Genomic DNA, 21568 nt, shown 5'->3' with positions numbered 1-21568 from the left:
TGGATGAATGGCACAACAATGGGCCTCAGAGTCTCGTCACGGTACCTCAGCAGGGTCCTCGCAAGCACGTTAAAGTTGTCCAAATAGCGCTAAATTTGCCATGTGCTACGTGCTAAGCTAACATTACAAAACAAATGTTTGAGAGCAATGTAGAAAGGTCAGCGAAGCTGTAAACCTCCCGGACAACATAAGCTAACACTTATCTTGACACAGCCCAATGACTGGTTCAGTTGGGCTGTGCTCCCCCTTCAAGCTGCAACACGCAACGCTCTGCTGCATAGATGCATACTGAACTTAACAAAACGACATACAGCAGCCACACAGTATCCCAGTTTCTGAAGAGTGAAAACAGGGATTCATCCGTGAAGAGAACACCTCTCCAGCATGCCAGACGCCACTGAATGTGAGCGTTTGCCCACTCAAGATGGTTACGACAACAAATGCAGGCAGATCGAGACCCCGATGAAGACGACGAGCATGCAGATGAGCTTCCTTGAGGTTTCTGACAGTTTGTGCAGAATATCTTAGGTTACACAAATGTATTGTTGAGGCAGTGGTCCCGGTGGCTGGTCTCAGGCTGTTTTGGAGATGAATATTCCGGATGTGGGTGCCCAGTGCTGGTTTGTCACACGTGGTCTGTGGTTGTGAGGCCAGTTGGATGTACTTGTCAAATTCTCCGAAACGCCTTTGGAGACAGTTTTGGGTAAAGAAATGAATGTTCAATTAACGCGCATCAGCTCAGGTGGACATTCCTGCACTCAGCGTGAAAATTGCACGCTCCCTGAAGACCTGTGGCATTGTGCCGTTTCATTTCAGAGTGGCCTTTTATGGTGGCCAGCCTAAGGCACACCTATCGTGCTGGAGAAGTGCTCACTAACAGATTTACACAGATTCGTGAACAATATTTGAGGGAAACAGGTCTAGTGTGTGTGTGTGTGTATTTTATATATATATATATATATACATACATAAAAAGTTTAGATCTTGGAGATCAGCTCATGAAAAATGGGAGTAAAGACTACAGTGTGGTGTTTGAGTTAAAAACTATATATTTTTTTTTATCTATTGTCCACAAAACATTTGTTTCACGCCCACAAAACTGCTTTTTGCTTTTCACTTCCACTTCCACTACAGTACTACAATTCTAATCAGAGAGATGAAGCTCTGAGTATTATACAGGATATTAGCTTTGTTTTGCCATTAGTAGTGTAAACTGAATACCTCAGCTGTGGCCGTGTTGGTGGTTGGTTGGGTAAGAAAAGAGCAGTGAAAAGAACTGCTCCGTTTTCCCCTCAGACTGGCCTGAGCAGATCCTGAATAGCGGCTGAGAACAAAACGGAGACATTCACATCCACGCAGTCTCTTAGCAACAGATGTGAGTCTGTTTTGTAGCAAATAAAAGGAAGCGGTAGAGCCAGGGATGGATAGTGACAGAACGGCAACCACCAGGGCCGGTTGGAGGTCCAAGGCATGACAGAAAGGAGCCACGTGGGGCCATGTAGGAATGCTCAACTGATCCTGACGGCTCATTGGAGACGAGTACGTTAAGATCCTTCACTGTGTCAGACAGTCAAATTAAATTAACACAGCATGGGAGTTACCTTCTCCTCTGGATTAAGACTTGTACGTTTCATTTAGCCAGCAAGACTAAAGTATTTCTGTATTCTGTTAGAATATTGATTTGACAAACGGCACAGAACGACCATAACAGGCATGCACTTAAAGCTTCAGTGCGGCTGAATCAAATCCAATATCATGTTTAGAGCTGGTTGATATGAAGAAACTATGACATCGTTGTCTTTCAAAACAGAACCCAAACACCCACCTGCCAATTTGTGTTCATACCGCTCTCTCTCAATCGAATTTACACCTTTCCTGCGGCGTATGCCAGACCGTTTAATAATGTGCCTCTCCTCTACATCGCTGAACAGTCCGGAGGTGGCCTTGCAGAGTTTAAACAGCATGTAAACAACACTGTGGATGGTGTATTTCAGGCTTGACTCATTAGCCACAGGCAAAGGTGCCAGACCAGGTGATAGACGGAGCGGCATGTCGGGACAGCCGTGGATACTGAGCCATACAGACTTTCAGAGTCAATGTGAGGGAGGAAAGAAAAGAAGTGCTGCGTTTAAAGCTTTAGTTAGGCCAGTGAAGCTGAACATGACCTCACGACTTGCAAAGGCGCGATGTGAAGGCTAACCTCTTCCTTTACAGCTGCAGTGGTAGATTGGACACCTTTTGCACAGTGTGTACATTTGTAGGGATATAACAGTACATGGATACGTACCAGATGTTCTGAGTTCAGCCTTTCGGCACACACGTACTGAACAATCACAGCGCTGTTTTGAAGGTGGACACATTCAAAGTGCTTATGAGCAGAACTAAGTGCCTTTTAATGAACGGTGACAGCACTTGAGCTCCCATCTAGTTCATTACTGTTTTTCATAACTCTCACTAACTCCGGTCCCTGCTAGCATCCAGACACGTCATGTTGTTATGCAGTGAGCACAGATGTGTATGTCAACACGATGAATGAACGTATTTACTGATACAATCTGACAATACGGTGCCACAGTTTTATTACGTACTTGACTAGATTAGCATTGGTTTGAGAAAAAAGTGCAGTGAGGGGCTAAGCCCAATAAATATCCTTAACACTGGAACTGAAAAGGTTTTGTTTTACCTTTGGTTTTGAAATTCTTGTATCTAAAATAAAACCCCAGTTTCTCTCACTCCACGACTTTTCCTAAAATGGGTCTAGACTGTTTTGTTAGTTTCCCTTAATTTGTACATATAAATCTTTAAAAAACAACTTTACTGCAACTTTTGATCACTGACACTGTTGCAAGGGAGTAAAATTTATCCCCTTTGGCAGTTTTATGGGTGCTGGAATGTAGTCTAGTGTTAAACCTAGAATAATTAATTAATTTATAAATATATCCTTGCTACACTTTTGTTTAGGTATTTGCCAACCATGGACATCAGGTCCTTTTTCAAAAGACAGGAGAACAGCTCAGGTGAGAGAACTAGCAACAATCTGACGTTATCATATGTCATTTAACACTGGATAATAATAATTTATGAATGTAGCACAAATGGTGAGAGACAGCAGAGAGAGAGAGAAACAGGCCAGAATGGGGAGGACACAGAGATGGAACAAGAACCTGGTACAAAATGATGAAGATAAGATTTACTGCCTGTGGTCTGTTTCTGGAAGCTTGACAAAAAATAAGTTTGGTGCTGACAATATACAGTACAGTTAAAAAAATTAGCCCAGAATTTAATCAGTAACAGTGACACAATTGGATGACTCAAAGGGTGATGGACTGGTGACGCGGCACGGCGCCACCACCAGCCGTCCACAGCTACTCTGAAAAAGGATTCCTGTGAGGACCCTGGTAATGATGAAATATTTTGTGGGTTTGGCTCCTGATGTGGAGAATGTCTAACTCCGTCCCTGCTGCAGAGTCTGGTTCTCACTGCGTTCTGAATGTCCTCCAGAGCCACCAGCAGGAACTGATGTGATATTGAAAACACCCAATAAAATAAATATATTGATATCTGGTGTAAAACGCATATTTACTTGAAAACAAATACTACATTTGGCATATGTATTTAAAATGTCATCATTATTGCTAAGAAATTACAAAACCAGAAAGGAAAACTATTGCATGGTTGTTCTACACAAGCTTATAAACTGAGAATGCGATACTAGCCCATGCTGACCGAGGCGTTTAATATTGCAGGATCTCCTGATGCGATGTTCCACTGCACCCCTAAAAACAGGCCAACTCCAATATGGTTTACCTCCAGACATTCCAAAAAGCATCTGATCAAAGTTAAGGCAGCATCCTCGAGAAATATTTACATTTAGGAGAATTACAAAGTGCAGGAAAAGATCTCCATCCAAAACTCGGGAGCTCTTACTTTAGCTCCGAAAGCAGCACAGAGGGAAATAATCTGCTGTGGCAGACCGAGCTCTGGCAGACTGACAGCTCGGTCAGCCCTTCAGCAACAGGAGATCCTCATAATTATGTTTTGAAATCTTCAAATGCCTGCTGTCTGTTTGGAATTAGTCTCCATGGCAACGGACCAGGCCGTCTGGCTGCAGCACAGACGCCCTAATGAAGTGGCATGTTCTGATAATAGTCACTCAGCGAGACGCTGGACCTGGAAAACCTGCAGCACATTTGAAAGGTGGGCCCGCGCTGAGCCTTGTTCTCCCCTAAATGAGTCGGCGGTGAGCGTCAGCATCGTCTACACACACGGTTAAGAGGCTGTCACCTAAAACTTCCTCCTGGGCTTATTCTACGACTGGAAGAGAGCTGACGACCAGAACACCCAGTGAGGCGAAGCAAACTGAGACACGATATCTGCTCCTCACCTTGAGGCATTCTGGGGCAAACCGCCGTCGCTGGGGGGCGTTTGAAGTCTCTCCTCCGCACCGCCTGCCTCGGGGCCGGGTCCTCGAGATGCCGCCTCTCCAGCCGCCGGCTGCTGCTGCTGCTCCTCCTCCTCCTCTTCCTCAGCGATATCCTCGTTCCCAGGCTTCTCCTTCCCGCGACCCTCGCTCTCGTTGTCGCTCTCCTCTCCTAAGATGTCGTCCACCTGTATCAGGTTTGGTTTTGGAGGGGAGCTTTCGTTTAGTTTGGGTTTTTGCACATCTTAGCAACACCAGCATTAGTACATACAGCACACCTCAAACCTGCCTTCCGTGCATCTTGTTATTTAGTTATGCCAGAAGGGAGATGGAAAGATGAGGAAGGGCATGTATGAAATATCATGCCCTTCTGGCATAACTAAATAACTCCTCCTGTCTGAGTGGGAGATGGGGCGTTTCCCGGCACAGCGCTGACCTATGACCTACTGAACGGTAAATCTACTTGGGCCCCATGATGCTGCGGCTCAAACAGGGGCGTCATTGCTTTCTGAAATCATGCTCATCGCGTAGCCGGTAAATCAGAAGGACACAAGGTGTGTGTAGGTCACATGGTGGCGTTAACAGGAGCTTGATGTCATTGCAACAAAGAAAATATGAAACACAGAGCAGGCTTTCACTTCTTACCAGTCAGGAAAGAAGTGACGTCTGCAATGTTAATGAGAATCACTGCAGATTTCTACCACACAGAACAAAGTAAATCGACCCAAAAGGGAACAACCAGAACAATCAAAGATGCAAAGGTTGAGAAAACCGATGATTATGGACCATTTCGAGCAGGTTAGCCTATCGGCAGCTTACGGATAAACAGCGAAGGGTGCCGCCTTTTAAATGTTGGGTAATGCAGATGAGTGCAGAGGGACGTCGTCTTTATGCCGGAGGCAGGATGGTTTGTGGCTCGGCGCCAGCCTCATTACAGCCTTGTTGTCGCTTATTGGGCCGCACGCTGCCGCGTCAATGATAGGGGAGAGGAGGAAACCCGTGTGAGCTAATCTACACAGGAACAACATACAGACTATCGTTTTCTGTCTTCTGTTCTCCAGCCGCGCTCAGATTAGATTGAGGCCGACCTTGGAGGCGTCTAGCAAATTGCGTGGCTGAGATGTAAACAAAAGAGCTAAATGAGTTGTTTGTTTCCAGAATAACATCAGTTCACCATTACATCTTAGCCCAAATAGCTCGTTTTTGTCGGGTTACAATGGACTTCATTTCTGTGGCATTTCCCCCACCGCCATCTCCTCCAGTTAGAAGCTGAAAAGAGTGAAAGAGTTGCTTATTGACCCACTTTGTCGGGATCAGGTTGAGAGAAACTAGCCCTGACATTTTGCTACATTTTCTTGGTGTCTTGGCCAAAAGGAACTGTTCACATTTCATAACAGAACCGCCACTGAATCTGACACATCACATACATTTTCCTGCTTTTGTCTGATAAATCGATAAAATATTGTTCTGGACAGCCTCCTGGCTCAGGTTTTAGCAAACTGCAGACAGGCAGCTTTGATTTGGTTGGCAAGCAGGGTTTTTCAACTGCCAGCCGTGTCAAAAACGTTTCGTTTTCACTGCTGTCCTGATAATCTACTCTGAAAACCCGTATCTGTCAAAGAGGGAAAAGCTTTTAGTTGCTTTCAACGTTTTCCTGGGTCTCTCCCTGGCATTTCTATAGAAACGCGTAAGATCAGCCCTCAGTTCCTTGGTTATTATGCCATTAAAACTAACATTATCTCTCTGTAATAATTTCAACAGACATATGCACACCATAATGTGATCTGATCTGTATAAACCGATAAAAACCTTTGACAGCTGTTTAAATCATTCATGTGTTAGCTTTGTTGGTAAGACAGAACTAGAACTTGCTAGTGATAAAGCAAGGCGTCCTGTGCACAGAAACTAGATGGCATCACATGTAGAAATTCTGGAGCAACGTCTCTGGACATGAGCACGCAGGTTAAAGCTTGGGCACAGGCAATGGCGCACTGACCCTAACATGCTCCTCCTATTTCCACCTCCTGGCTGCACCCTACCTGCACTTCAGCTTCATCTCTTCCACCCTGGATGACCCCAGGTAGCTAACCTTATCCACCTTCGGTACCTCTCCTCCATGGAGCGTCATTGTTCCACCGGTTTCCCTTTTATTCAAACATGTGCATTTTTTTGTTGGTTCGACTGACGTTCAGGCCCGGAGTGGCTAATCGAGAGGACCGGGACAATTCCCGGTGGGCCGGTCTAATACTTGGGCCGTAATCTCATAATGTCTGACAGAGCTGTTGTTCTTTTTTCCTTTTCTTTTTTAGGCCGCTGTTCAGCTATTTGCACGTACGCTTTGCTCTTACTGCCATCCACGGGCTGCCTCCACTGGCAACTCTCTCTTTTTTTGACGCACCCCGACGTAACACGTCAGTGCTCTCGGTCAATGGCATTTGAAAGATGGAGAGTGGAAAGGGCAGGGCGGTGCGGCGGAGAAAGCTAGGATTAAAGAGGAAAGCTCTGAAAACAGCTGCTAAATGTGCAAAAATTGGAAGCTTTTCAATAAAATAAGCTCGAGGTTTGAAACATCAAATGAGGTAAAGAAAGATGTTGAACTTTGCCTGCAAACCACCGTACAAGTTAATTCAGTCATTGACTTTTGGGATGTTGGTGCACATAAATGTTATATAGTTTAAATAATAGTATGATGCAACGCCACATAACTAGGAATTTTTGTCTTGTAGTCCCTCAGAGTCAGATGTAAGAATCAGCACTAAGTACCAGCCATGAGCCCACAAGTCCTGAGTGGGCAGGTAGGATTAATCATTAGGTGAATATTAGAATTAATCTAATGAATCCTGTTCTGTATGAATAGTGCCCTGAGATGTTCGATGATTCAGCTCTACATTCATGAAGCTGACCTTAATTTATGAGATGGCTTTGTAACAAGGGGTGATTTCATTTGTGCTGAGGAGGATTGTGACCATTTCCAAAATAGGGCTGAGCGAAATGGACTTTAAATTTTATCACAATATACAGTAGTAATGTGTGATAACAATAAAACTGATGATAAAAGACTATTTACAGAAGTCTTTTTCAGGTAACTGTGGCTGTGACTGCATGTCAATTATTGGCCAACAAGCGCTAATACTGTGTACATTTATTAAGACTAAATTCAAAATGTTCCATCAGGACATCAGGACTCAACTACATAAAGAAGTGTGATTTTTTTTGTTATTATCAAACTGCACATAGTAGCTGCATTTAATTATATTTTTTGAAATTATTAATATTTATTGATGCTCTCAAACCAGCAGTGGAGAAATAAAAAGCAAAAATAACAATCCTGACAATACTGGCAGTTTGGGTTTTTTTTCAGACACCACTAATTGGATTTTATATAAAGATAAATCTAAATTCTTATCACAATATGGAATGTTTCAAGATAACAAGACAATGATGCGATAAAGGCCCAGCCCCATTTCAAAATGTGATTTAGTGTCAGAAGCAGAGCCAGTAGTGATGAGGAGATTGGTCCTGTTGGTATGGAAGAAACAGGTGAGCTGTTGTAACAGAGTGTCAACAAACAAACATCAGTTCTAATATGCTTCTATACCCAAACAATAACAGTGACCCATTATATTTTTATCATTAACAGTAAAATAGTAAATACACAAAACCCACAAGTGAAAGAGAATAGGATGAGATCTGAAATAAAACTGCATTTATTTATTTTTGGACTAATAATAAGTCGTTATCTTAAATGTGCCGGTCTGAGGCATGGAACTCCAGGGCTGAAAATGAGTCCCACTCCGGCCCTATTCACGTCTCCAGGCTGTGTTCCACCTGCCTCGTCCCTCCATGTACAGATTCTAGTTGTGGGCTTTAACCAACAGAACCACAGACGTTTGTAGTTAATATGAGTTTTTAAGTGATCTAGTACAGAAATCTTGTCTGCATGAGAAAACAATGCATGCCCTTTCTAATGCAACCCTCCCCATTCGTCTGGACCGACACTACAGTAAACTGGCTTATAGCCGTCAAGTATCTGGATTCTTTGAGGACAAAACTCAATTCAGCTGACAGTCTGAAACATTCAGGAAAGAGCTCGTCCTCCTCTCACAGGTACCTTAAAGACAACGTTATTAACTACACAGCCAGTGAAGCATGGTCTGCCTGTGATTACCATACCAGCCTTTAAAAACAAATTAAATAATCAATCTCCACAAACAACGCGACAAATTCCCTGCAGCATCATTTGTCTTTACTGTAATCAAAGGCCAAGAAAAAAAAAGGGGGAAATAAGGGAACTTACAACTTTTCAAAGCAAGGCATGTTATGCACTTAAATCTGCCTTAAAGCCGAGCTTTTTATCTTAACTCTGAAAGCTCTAAGGGCAAGTGAGATTTCCGGACCCAACGGTTACCTTTGGCTCAAAGATTGCTGAACGACTGTCAGAGATAATTTTTAAACTATCCCGTGGCTCAATGAATCTCTCTAAAAGTGATAGTTAAATGGAATCAGTTTTTATTTATAGACAGTGGGTTATTATCACCTTTAAACTGGGAACATCCCCGAATCATCCTGAAAACAGTCAGACTCACCTGAACGGCTCTCATCTGAATCATTCCTTGACTGCCAAAATGTCAGCGAAAAAGGCTTGGCCTTGTTAAACCCAGCTGAGCTACACACTATGCCTCTTTAGTTACACAATGCCAGCTTGATTTGTGGTTTTTGAATTACTAATCGTATTTGTCCAAACTGATCGATCTGGATAATTTTACATTAGATTTCTGAAACTTTGATTCTACTTTAAAAAACAGAGAAGGAGATTTTTACTTCTTTTGGCATTAGGATCACCAGAGAATAAAAGAATCAGAAAAACGGCGGCTAATGGTCTGGTCAAGCCATGTATTTTCAAGTTCTAAGTCCAAGTCGTGAGATCTTGGAAAAACTCACCCAAAAATATTGCTATAATTTCAGCTCAACCTTGTGAACCCAACATTCTTTGATCTTTAATCTCGTGAGCTGAATCCGTCGCCTATCTGTGCGATTGGCCTGACTCTACTCATGTAAAGTAGGCCAGACATGAAACGGCATCAGAACATAATGAAAAATGAACCCGCCCCCCCTCGGCAGATCTTCCAAAAACTCACCTCTAATCTTTGCAAAACTGGTACTTAGATTTATGCTCAAAATTCAGCCGGAGGTGTGACTGTGGCACTTAATAGCTTCATGGACTGGAACAGTAGATGACAGTCAATTACTCTGCAACAAAAGCCAGCAATTAAGAGTAGCTGGAACTGTGAGAGCAGTGAGCGGCTGTTGCCTGGGGCAAAGGGTTTTTAGCTGAGCTCCGGCCAACTTGAAGGAAATTAGTGGCCAACACTGAGCGCTGGATAAGTTCCTGTTCTTCTGTTACTTTTCCACTTGATATCTTTCGATATAGCTTGCCAGATCGCAGTCTGTTAAAATGAATGTAATTTAGAGGCTTTTCCATGTGCCATTGTGAGGAAATAATAAGAAATCAGTATAAATGTTCTGCGCCGGAATAGAAATCTCAGCTCTTTATATGTATCCAATCAGCATTTATTGTTCAAACTAACTCCTGCTTATGTTCAACTATAGTACACATTGCCTATACAGCTCATGCAATTGTTCACAGCTCTTGAACAATTGTCATAAAAGGACTTGCAGTGGTAGCTGCAACGGAGGACAGCCAAAAATTGATGATGTCTTCTGCAAGGGGTTACAACAGATCACTAACCTAGGAGCCCAGACAAGGAAAAGTGGGAGCAGAGACGTTTTGCGTCAGAACAAAAAGTTGATGGAAAGGGAACAGTGCGTAGAGCCACCTGAGCCGTTTGTAGGCTCACAGGCCAAATCCAGCTCCTAATGGAAGGCAAATCTGCTGGGAACAACCTAAACACCGATTCACATCTCCCCTCTGCCTGCTTCCTCCTACAGACAGGAAAATGCTCCCGCGCTCAAACGTGGAGAACGCTCCGATCTTTTTTCAGTAAGGAGATTTCTGAGCAGGATCTGCAAACAGGATGATACTGGCTTCTTTTCAACATCGCCTCAGTAAAAGAAGTGGCACACTTGCAGCAAAGGGTGAGTTGAGGCCGGTTACATAAGGATTAAATATGTAAAAAAAAAAGAGCACAGACATCAGATTCCAGGGAGGTTTTAGACGAGTCTTGCACATTCTCAACTGCGTAGTTTGGAAAGGTTTCTGAACATATTACTGCTAATTAAAGGGTTGCTAATCTCTCTGAACTGGGAACAGAAGTAGGGAAAAGAATTAACAGTGGATAGCAGGTGTAACTGGGTTATTATCAGTCACTCTTAACGTCCCTCTGGAGGGATTAGCGTGACTTTGTGGGTATTTGAAGGATATTACATCTCCCCTACATGGCGTCTCTTCAGATAAGACAGCCAGCTTTACTTTCTAAAAATGGTTTAAAGCACAAGCAGCCGCACGAGGAAACGGCACCATCCATGTTGTATGTTGTTTTTTGCAAATTTCTGAAATTTTACCGCCGGCTTTAAACAGAGAGTTTAACTGATCTCTCCTGCTGCCTCTCTTACTTCTAAAGATCAGTAAGAATGAGCAACAAGGTCACAAAGGAGAGGTGGTTACCTTTTAAAGAAGCTGGTGGCATTTTGCAAAGCTCAGCTGCTGCGAAACGACAGAAACATTAGAGCAGACGTCTCATCTAGCTGCCGGTAGGGACTTTAAACATACTGTACCTTTACAGAGCTAAAGCTATATGCTCAGACGCTGCTTTATTAGGTACACCTGTTCAATTGCTTGTTGACACAAGGATCGCCCAATCACACGCATTTAGGCATCTCGACGTGTTGGTGCGACTTGCTGACGTTCAACCTGAGCGTCTCAATGGAGAGGAACAGGCGCTTCGAATATGCCGTGGTACTTGGTGCTTGGATCAGGCCGGCAGAGCCTATAAACCACATTGAGCAAAGTCCACAATAAACTACACAGGTTCTCACTACAATAGGTCTATGTTGGAAACTAGAAAAATGACTTTGTGTTTCAATGGTGTGTTGAATATGTTCCTGTGGCTATTGAAGATGCTTATTTACCCAGACTGAGGATAGATACAGTGACAAGAGCAAAGCAGAACAGATTAGAGTACAAAGATGTACAAATATGGAGTAGTAGTTTAGTTTTTTCAGATATTTAAGTGTTAGCTGAGAGCAAGCGGTAATTTTTACTTTGGGTGTAAGGCAGCTTAACTACACTTGATTTATATCAGGTATGTCATTTCAGGCAGAAATAACTCATAAACCCCTCTGGCAAAACAACACCACAACGATTAGGTGTGAATACAAACTTCTGTGTGAATCTATGTGAAGGTAAGGCATTAAAGAATATTTTCCCATTGGAACCACTATTGCAAATGCAGGGTTTCCCCCCCCCAATGCATTATAGGTGGGCCATCAGGCTTTATGTGCATCATTTCTTTATTAAAAAACGTCTTTTTCACACATCAGTAACAGTGACACCAAAGATGGTATATAGTAGGGTTGATGCAACCTTACTGACACATTTACTCGTAACAAAAAGATCAAAATATGTCAAGCACAGCACCAACGAAGGCATGAGACAGATTTTATGGCTGAACAGTAGAAAGCAAACAATGAAAAGAATAAAAAGAAGAATGGGATGAATGTTTTTCATCACAGTTAAGTTATACATTTCCAGGAAACTCATGCAGAAACTCTTGGTTTCCCGTAACTGCTAAATGTTTATATATCTCACCAAGGATATAAGAGATCAATATCTGCAGGCTGCATAGCATGAGCTGTGACCATGGTAACTGATGACCATGTAAGCCCTCCAATGATCCATTGCTTAATGAGCCGTGTCTCTAATGGCCTCCGTGGCTTCAAACTTGTCATAACACCTGAGAAGAAGTCTAAACCTTAATGATGCACCATCATCACCAGTTCTTTATTTCAGTTTCCGCCAAGTGAAAAACATTTCTATTCCCCTCGATGGACTCGTTTTTCTAAATGGAGTGTTTTCAGTTGCAATATTTGGAAAGGAATGCATGTTTTACTTTTTCAGGGAGCCTGGGAGAATTTGATCCAGTTTGAGCATTGACCAAATGCTGCTGAGGCCGTGAATGCAGGCTCAAGTACTGAAGAGGGAAAACTGATTCACTGTTACTTATTTATCTCTCAAATTTTAGGAAAGTTTATAAGAACAGCAATGAAACAATTGATTTAAATTAATTTATTTTTTAAATCAGTTTCCTTCTATCTGCATGGAGAGGGATAAAAGAAGCTTCTTCAGCTCGGAGGGAAGGATCCTCTCTATCACAGCAAAACAGAACAGTGACAGAGTTACAAGATTCATTTAACAGTGCTGTTCCAACATCATAATTTGTGTTTACGCTGCGGCAAATAAGTCACGAGAGAGCCGACAACAACTAAAGAGAGGCCGATAAAACCCTGGCAGATATGCAACGAGTATGCTCAGCAAGCTACAGAATGACTCATCACCTCTACTGACACAGAACATTAGAGGTGTGAAAACCTCTCCGTGCAAAGATGCATTGCTTTGCAGCCATGAAGGGCTTTGACGTGAAACTGCTTTAAAACTCCAAATTAAGTATGGCATGTGGTTCTTCTGCACCGAGAAGAAGGGAGACGGGGGGTTAGGAACTTCCCCCAAAGTTAGCATACAGTTACGGCCATGCCTATAGCTGGAACTGAAGCTTTAGACAAAGCTATCCAAGCAGTCAGCACATTTCATTTAGGGATTTCTGCTGATTTTCTAGGGTTTTGGAAAAGGGGAGCAGGGCTAAAATCTCAGCATTCACTTGAGCAGTATGCATAGGAGACGTCTGGCTGAGCTCTGTGTCGTCCTTGTGCAGGCCGTTTAGATAATGTCAGTGCATTAGATAGAATTAAAGTTGTTGGGTGTCATCCTAAACATGTTATAATCTGCATCAGATTCTGCTGATTCACCAGATTTCTACAATTATAGAAACTAGAGGAGTATTTGGCCTCTTCTTCCGAGTACCCTGCATCTGCCGCAGCATCTTTGCATCATTTTACTGCGTCATGCTTTTTCTGCAATCCCATATAACCCTGTTTCAGTTCTTGGCAGTTACAGTCTGGTTACGTCCTCCTAAAGTGTAATGGCGTTGGGTCGACTATAACCCTCACGTTCCTTGTGTGGATCTTTCAGTGGATCAAAACGTGCAGTTCACAGAAGGAAAGACTGACTTACCACTGGGGCTTACTTCACATAAAATCAAAATCGATACTCAGCAGTAGAATAAAGCCACAAACAAGTATGGTGAAAATTAAGCCTATCACAGTAATAAATTTTGCTGGACGATACCTTTTTCTGCAAATCATTGCCATAAATCATATTACTGTCATTTGGAGACCTTTTTCAACTAATATGATGATGGAATAATAACGCAAGTATATCCTCTTCACCTACCGGCTCAGACAAATTAAGCAGGAGGCCGCATTTTGTTAAAATTCAAAAACCTGGTTTGGTTTAAATCTAAAAAAACAAAAACAAAAAAACTCCCTCTCTAGAGCGATTGTGTTTGGCTTTGACACCAATTCAATTTCTTTAGAAACTAGCATTTCTCTGGCTCTCATGTTAACTTTGATCATGTGTCTACGTGACACAAGCAGGGTTTCCCCCAGCGTATTATAAGCCTGGCTGGCCACCAGGCTTTGTTGGACATACTTACTCCATTTCAGCCACACTTGCCTTTTTACAATTTAACGATGGCGGTTTTAATTGCTGCCGTTAGTATATTAAAAAAATGTAGTCACCCCTTTTCAAAAACCTCAAACTGAGTGCAGTTGGACAGACAGTATCTTTGAACAGCAATCTTGTCAAGGAAAATAATTAGGGGGCCTCTGAAGGCAACTGGTTGACCTAGATTGTATTCAGGATTATCAGAATAAAGGGGACTGAATAGTGCAGAGGTTCGCAAACTTTTCATCCTGAAACCCCCAAATTAACAGTGCCAGAGACTGGAAACCTCATTTTCCTGAGCAGGATTTTTATTTTTATTTTTATTCTTAAATTATGAGACTGAAGTCGTAAAATTATGAGAAGTAATATTTTGTAAGCACTTTTACCAAATAAAAAAAAAAGTGAAGCCATCCCCTTGCGTTAAAATGAGAAATGTGGAGCATCTTGTAAAGTGATCCATTGATATCGGTTTCACATATTAGGAAATGCTAAATCTTCACATCAGCATCAAATCATCTTGCAGCCCCCAAAAGCTGTCTGGGTGGGAGAAAATGTATTCACTAGAATAGTGAATACATTATATGCACCCCATTTTAGTTTTAAAAAAGGTGATTTTTTTTTTCTCCCTTCAAACCAAAATACATTTCAGTACATTTAGGTTTCTGGTTGCAACATCATAAATGATGAAAAGGTTCCAGGGATGCTATCTTTTTGCAAATAACTTTAAAAAACACTACTTAAAATAAAATTAGCTGCTTCATTTGTATAGGAACTTGAAGCTGGAGGACATCAAGATGCAAACAGAGCTATGAGATGACTGTAGTGAAGTCAGGGAAGATTCCCACCTCTTCAAAGGAGTAACCATGGATCCCTCTGAGCCGACTCCTGCCAATTAAAGAGACCTTCACAGCTCCAGCAGACATGCCACATCTTTACTGTTGCAGACATTTTGCAAACAGGGTTGAGGGGTTTATTTTAACAGCTCTGTTTAATTTCAAACTATAAAAACAGCCTGTGCAGACTCACTGTGCTACATCACTAAGTCATCAACATAACAGGTGGCAACAGACCCAAAGCCGGCCAGCGAGAGTAGTTTGACAAAGAATATTAGGAGGTGGATGACTGTAAAACATAAGGTGCTATAAAGCAGGACGGAAACTGTGAGAGCATAGGAACAGACAGGCGGTGGAATGACAGGAGCTTTGAGAGTAAAAGCTGATTGACCTTGCATTTAACTATCAAAGAAAGGCGTGACTTCGCCCACTCAGCTTCTGTCTGCCAGAGTCAGCTTCCTGGATATATTCAGGCACATGTTCATGTTCCTCACACATGCAGAAACTCCGTTTTATTCACAACTCAGAGGAGAATTCTGTGTTCCTGTTTAGAGGTCTGCGAGGGAAAAACACTACAACCAATTCTCAAGTGGATATAGTAAGCCGGCTTCCTTTCACAACAGAATCCCTTATCACCCTTTTTAAAGCATGTAGCTCTTATGCCAGGGCACTTCAATCATGTGCAACCCATGATGGGAAGTGTAATTATTAGGGCAAAAGTGTTTCCATCAAGTGATTTTGCATATTTGAAGTGTTTGTGTATGGTACTTTAAGGCACTCTTCTTCTTAACAGCACATGTGGATTTTGATCAGTGGTGCTGAATTCACGGTGTCTGGGTACGTCAAGAAGAATCAAATCAAATCTGAATATTTATATTGCGCCAATTTACAACAGATGACATCTCAGGACAATTTAATCAAATCAAATCCTCCAAACAGATCAGATAAAATCCATCTAAGGAAACCCAGCAAAATGCACTGAGTCATTGACCTGCAGAGAGTACACCTCCTGGATGAGTCATTTGATCCTTGATGTTTGTGTTCAAGGATCAAATGACTGTCAGGGATTGACATTTCAATGCTCTGACAGCACCCAAATGGTTATATAATTGCTAGCGAATTTATACTTTCATTTTCAAACACCCAGCATCCTGAGGTGTGTGAAGCATCTGCATAGCAAGCATCTGCATAGAATGGCTGCAACAGTACAGACTCTGTAGCTGTGGTGCCCATGTGTTGTATACAATGCGTAGGAGCAGTGATAAAAAAAAAAATTCTGGGACAAAAATAAAAATCAATCAATGCCAACCTGGATTGCCGGCAATCAATGTAATACACTGCCCAGAGGTGGGTCGAGCAGCCAAAAGTTGTACTCAAGACTAACAATAATTCAACATACTTTCTACTTAGTTACAAGTAAGAGTTAACAAATTACTTAACAGTAACAAAAAAAAAAAAATTGGTAAGGCTACTCAAGTACTGAGTAAAGGCTGGTTCACACAGCAGGATTTAAAAATCGGCCGATTTTTAAAGCCTGAGAGACACCACACGTAACGATAAAAACAAATCGTAGCTAGAATAGGTTTGCTGGTACAGTGGGTGTTGTCCGGTCAGACGGCAATCCCAACACACCACACACAAACAGATTTCACTCAGGATCATTCAGATATTAGATGGAAAATCTTGTGAAACCTCTCAAGATCAAATGTGAGTTCAGAGAAAATAAACATGAACAATGGGGCAGAGCAATCTTGGGGTTTCCCTCACCTCGCTTTCTGATTGGCTACACGTCACATTCAACAGGATGCATGTTCTTTAGTCTGTGGGGGAACATAATACATGCTAGGACATCAAGGCAAGACAATCCAACATGTTGAATAGCTCGATTTGAGATCGGAGATCTTTGCTTTATCATGCCACTTTAACTTACTTTGTGTTTTCTTTTTATCATGTAAAACACTTTGAATGGTCTCATTGCTGAAATATGCTTTACAAAAAAGAAAAACAAAACAAAGAAAAAACTAGCCTACCCTACACCACTTAAACAAAAAGCAGATAGCAACAGGGTGACAGTGATAATGGTGTCAACAAGGAGTATTCATACCTAACGAATTACTTCTTTCAGTTTTAGTGTCTGTTTTGAATCATTGCGCTGAATTTTTAACATCGGACACCAACACTAAGCAATGTCTGCAGTGAAGTTGGTAAATGGTTCTGATTTAGTGTGTGAGATATCTCAATGATTCTCCCAAAACAGCCAAACAAGACTCCTCCTTGCACTTGTTCTTCCGAACTTCTGAACAAATAAGGTCTTTTTTTTTAGATGATATAATTCCAGAACAGAATGCATCCAGGTAAAACTGAGCATAGTTACAAATATCTCTATCTGACCCACTGCATGCCATGTTGTCTTGCTGTTATGCACAAATCATACTTGCCAGCCCCATTGGATTAACAAACAATAATCATTTTGAGTTCTGGTGATGGGTCTGGCTGTCTAGATTTGACACCATGGGTGGGAAAATTGCAGATAGATATGGGGATGTTTCCTCACTTTGTGGGAAGCAGGCTTCAAACTAATGAATGGCTTGTCACAAAGAGAAACCGCCAAACGGCCAAGATTATTTATTTTGTATTGATGTTTACAACAAATCAGTGTTGAAATATACAGACTAAAATACAAATTCACAGATTCATTCCTCGATATGTTTCTTAATGCAAACTAGACTCTAGGGAGTACTAATGTATTGACAAAAGGACAAACACTCAGCGCTAGTCATCAAATGGCCAACAAGGGAGATTTGGTTTGAGGAAAAGGTCACGCAGCTGGTACACTGCTGCTTTTCTCTGCCAGGGATTCTTTGCACATGTTGCTCCAGGTAAAGTGACAGAGCATCGTGTAACCATTGGTGACATTTAAATGTGAGGCTGTCTACCTGACTTATACGTGCTGCCTTGCTCCAGCCAATTAAATGTGGTACTGTCCCCGTGCCCCCCCCCCCCTCAAGTTCTACAGCGTTTAAGAATGTCAAAGACTGCCCTTTAGTTAGAGCAGTGCAAGGAACATGGCATTTGAAACAGTGTTGAAAAAGTATTCTTCTTTGGAGTCAATTTATGTTCTGGTAAAAAAAAGTACAAATGATGTTAAAGAGGGATTTAGTTGTGCTTCAGGGAACAAACAGCAATGGTGCCAAATGTTCAGGTTAACAGAGTTTGCCCTGAAAGAAACAGTGAAAGGTTTTTCCATGAGACTACGTGTATTGGTCCTAAGCAATAACTGTCACCATGAAGCATGAGGTTAAGTGGCATCACAGACCCCATAGGTCCCTATGAATACTTCAGCAGGGTTTCCCGCAGAATACGGACTAGTCCTGGCGGTAGGTGTAGCTGTGGGTTATTGGCATTGCATCACTACTACCGTGTCGCTGTAATGTGCGTAGGGCTGAACGATTTTGGAAAATAATCTAATTGCGATTTTTTTCTCTTAATATTGCGATTTAATAAGATTTTTTCCCCCCAGTTTAATTTATCATGTCTTTTTAAACATATACAAAACAACAAATCAATTTGTTTCCTTGTCGTGCAGATTAGTTGCTAAAAGACCCACAGCATCTCAAATCAGAGCAGAATTGATTGCGTTCTGCCTACAATATATTTCAACCAAAATTGCAATTTTGACTTTTTTCTGCATTAACCCCAAGCAATAAAAATGGCCTCTAGATAAAGATGTTTGTAAACAAGCGACTATTTTAAAACAAGGACTTTTAATGTTTTTATAAATCAGAATATTATTCAAGAGAACAGCTTTTAATTGATTTGGACATCGATCCTTGTTGAACATAAAGTGCAACCAACAAGCAAGTCTATGTATTAAACTGATGGACCAGAACTTAATGCTATGTATGATTATATAAACTCTAAAACAAGTAATAAAATTAGATTATCTCACTGCTGCAACTCTCTTCCCTTCCATGTGGAGCAACCCACTTTAAACATATTACTGACACCTAAAGGACGTGTCTGATTCACTAATTGTTAATTAGCCAATAATTGCAGACCTCTGCGATTTGGAAATTGTGTTTTTTTAAATCGCGATTATATTGAAAATGCGATTAATTGTTCAGCCCTAAATGTGCGTCCAGCTAATAACAGCTAGCATGTTAGCTATTTAGACCCGGAGCTTTAAATAAACAAACGATGCCTAGCCAGGTGGGGAGTGAGTTAAGCCTGCTGGCTCGCCAGCCTTATAATGCGCTGGGGGACACTCTGCTTTAGACAGTATGTAGCAGATGAGCTCTTCAGCCTGATGACTGACAGCACCAACATCTTTGCCATTCAAAGTGACACACTATGTCTTAATTGGTTTCCACCTTGCTATGGGCGTTATAAAAATTAAAGGTCGATCGATATATCGGCCGGTCGATATTTTTGGCCGATATTTGCAGGCTTTTTTTCCTGTGACGGTATCGGCCAATAGGCATGCGCTTATCAGCCAATATCGATTCATTAGCGCATTCAGCAGCCATGCCTCGACATCATGTGGAGCACCTACATTGCCGCTCCCTCCCTGACAGAGAGCGGCTGGTAATGTGGTAAGACTGGGTGCCAACAACAAGGGTATGTTTTCAACTTTTGATGTATTTGTAACTGTCTAATTTAGCTACATGTGACCATTGAAAGTCTCTCTTTCTCATTGTAAACGGGAGGAAACAGCAAGCACCGTCTGTTTCTGTATCTAAAAATCCACATCTGATCGCCAGCTGGTGTACTGACACTGCTGTGCGTGTGTTCCCATGGAGAATTATGTATCTACATAAAATTACCAATCATTACGCATACAGCATCTAAATTTACAGAAAATATGTCCATACACTGCAGCGGTGGTCTGTTTTTAATTTCCCTTCTCTCTATTGAACTAAAGCTCTTTTCTCGCAGTGACAAAAAGCACTGCCATAAGAGTCGTGATGTATGTTTTTTCTATGCACTTTTCAAAGTACGGTGTGAAGCTCATTATTAACAATAGCTTGTTTAAAATAAGGTTTTGAGACTTGTGTAACATTTGTTATCATTGTCATTTTTATCATATAAATGGATTGAGAAAAAAAATCTATATCGGCCTCAAGAATCGGCCCAAAACATTCGGCAGTGCATTATCAGGTATCGGTTAGACTGATCGGTGTCGGCCTTAAAAAACCTGTATTGGTCAATCTCTAATAAAAATCTGTAGGGTACTGGAAAACCTGGAAGGGCATTGGTATTTTTCAAAACACCCTGTACGTGACAGCTTATTCCAGCTCCGGTCACAGCTGCATCTGGTCAACAATATGGAGAAACCAGCTGAGTACAATGATGCATTTTTTCAAGGTACGTCCATTGTATGATGCTGTCTACAGAAGATGCTTGGTATTTCCACAATGGGGAAAGAAAAGTGAGATACAAGGAAGGTGGATTGACAAGACTGGGATAAGAAATAGTCTGGATATATTTTCCATACTATATTTTCTCTTTCTAATCCCCATTTATCTAAGGCTTGAAAATACAGTAACCAAATCCCATACTTTGTTAAGACTCCGTAAAAACCCTGTACTGGAAAGGTCAGGGAGTTTCTATAGGATCAAAATATTGATGGGACAATCATTAAACAATCTCTGCTCAATGACTAACTTCACTGAGTGAAATGCTAAAGCAGTTTAAATGTCACGCCTGCACAATGCAATTGTTTCGACGACGTAACCCAGTGGTACAAATGAACACCTCATTAACCAACTTGATCTTATACTAATGTAGTGCTACATAAGTAAAAGGTTGCCCTTTAATCAAGATCAAACATCTAGTTGAGGTTTAGGCAGCCACGATGGCGTCTAGCACAAAGACACTGATGCATATGAAAAAAAAAAAAAAAAAAAACTATTATTTAGCCTCAACTGTGAAAGAAAAAGACATCTAAGACTATGCCCTACTGATCTGAGAGAACATTTTTGGATGGTCAAGTGTTTACCTCATCACCAACGCACATTAAGAGTACAAACCAATTTCCAGTCAAGGTTTAAAAAACATTTTTAAATCCCATTTTTTAGCTTTCAAAAATCCCAAAATGCATCTTTTCATACATACAAAATTAACAGATTTTGTACTGTATTGGGACTGAGTGCTGTGTGCTCGGTTACAAGGTTGGAGTTAATCAGAGTTCATCCGTTTCAATATCTACAAGAGTCATGGTATTGTGTGCATGTTGACGTCAGGGGACCACTGGAGGACAGCGTGTTGCTGGTTGCTGTTGATGCAAATAGCAAATGGCCTAAAGTTGATCTCATCCGCAACAGGCGAAAAGACAATTGAACAGTTAGGAGAAATGTTGAGCTCCTACTGAGGGGGTTTCTGATAATGGACCTCAACTTGTCTCATAGGAAATGTCTAAATTTTTACAGGCAAATGGAGTGCAACGCCTCATATCAGGTCTCCATCATCCAGCCACGAATGGCCTCACACGTGTAAAATACTACTTGGCAATAAAGCTCATCCTGGTTCTGAGAAGATATGCTAATCAGCTTCTTCCCGCCACAGGGACGTCACCAG

General features: G+C 41.6%; 1 protein-coding gene across 2 annotated transcripts in view; it reads right to left on the bottom strand.

Moving 5' to 3' along the window:
• Positions 1-21568, bottom strand: part of ctdp1 (CTD (carboxy-terminal domain, RNA polymerase II, polypeptide A) phosphatase, subunit 1) — a 96172-nt gene that overhangs the window by 46008 nt on the left and 28596 nt on the right. The window contains exon 12 of one of the 2 annotated variants that reach the window (XM_012875776.3): positions 4385-4608. The exons of the other annotated variant lie outside the window; for it this stretch is intronic. Within the exon in view, the coding sequence (XP_012731230.2) occupies positions 4385-4608 (224 nt within the window). The remainder of the gene's footprint in view (positions 1-4384; positions 4609-21568) is intronic. 2 annotated transcript variants of the gene reach the window in all.

The sequence above is a fragment of the Fundulus heteroclitus genome, chromosome 13, assembly GCF_011125445.2.
Source record: "Fundulus heteroclitus isolate FHET01 chromosome 13, MU-UCD_Fhet_4.1, whole genome shotgun sequence".
NCBI lineage: Eukaryota > Metazoa > Chordata > Actinopteri > Cyprinodontiformes > Fundulidae > Fundulus > Fundulus heteroclitus.
The sequence above is the reverse complement of the archived record's forward strand: the minus strand, read 5'-3'. Positions and strand labels throughout refer to the sequence as shown.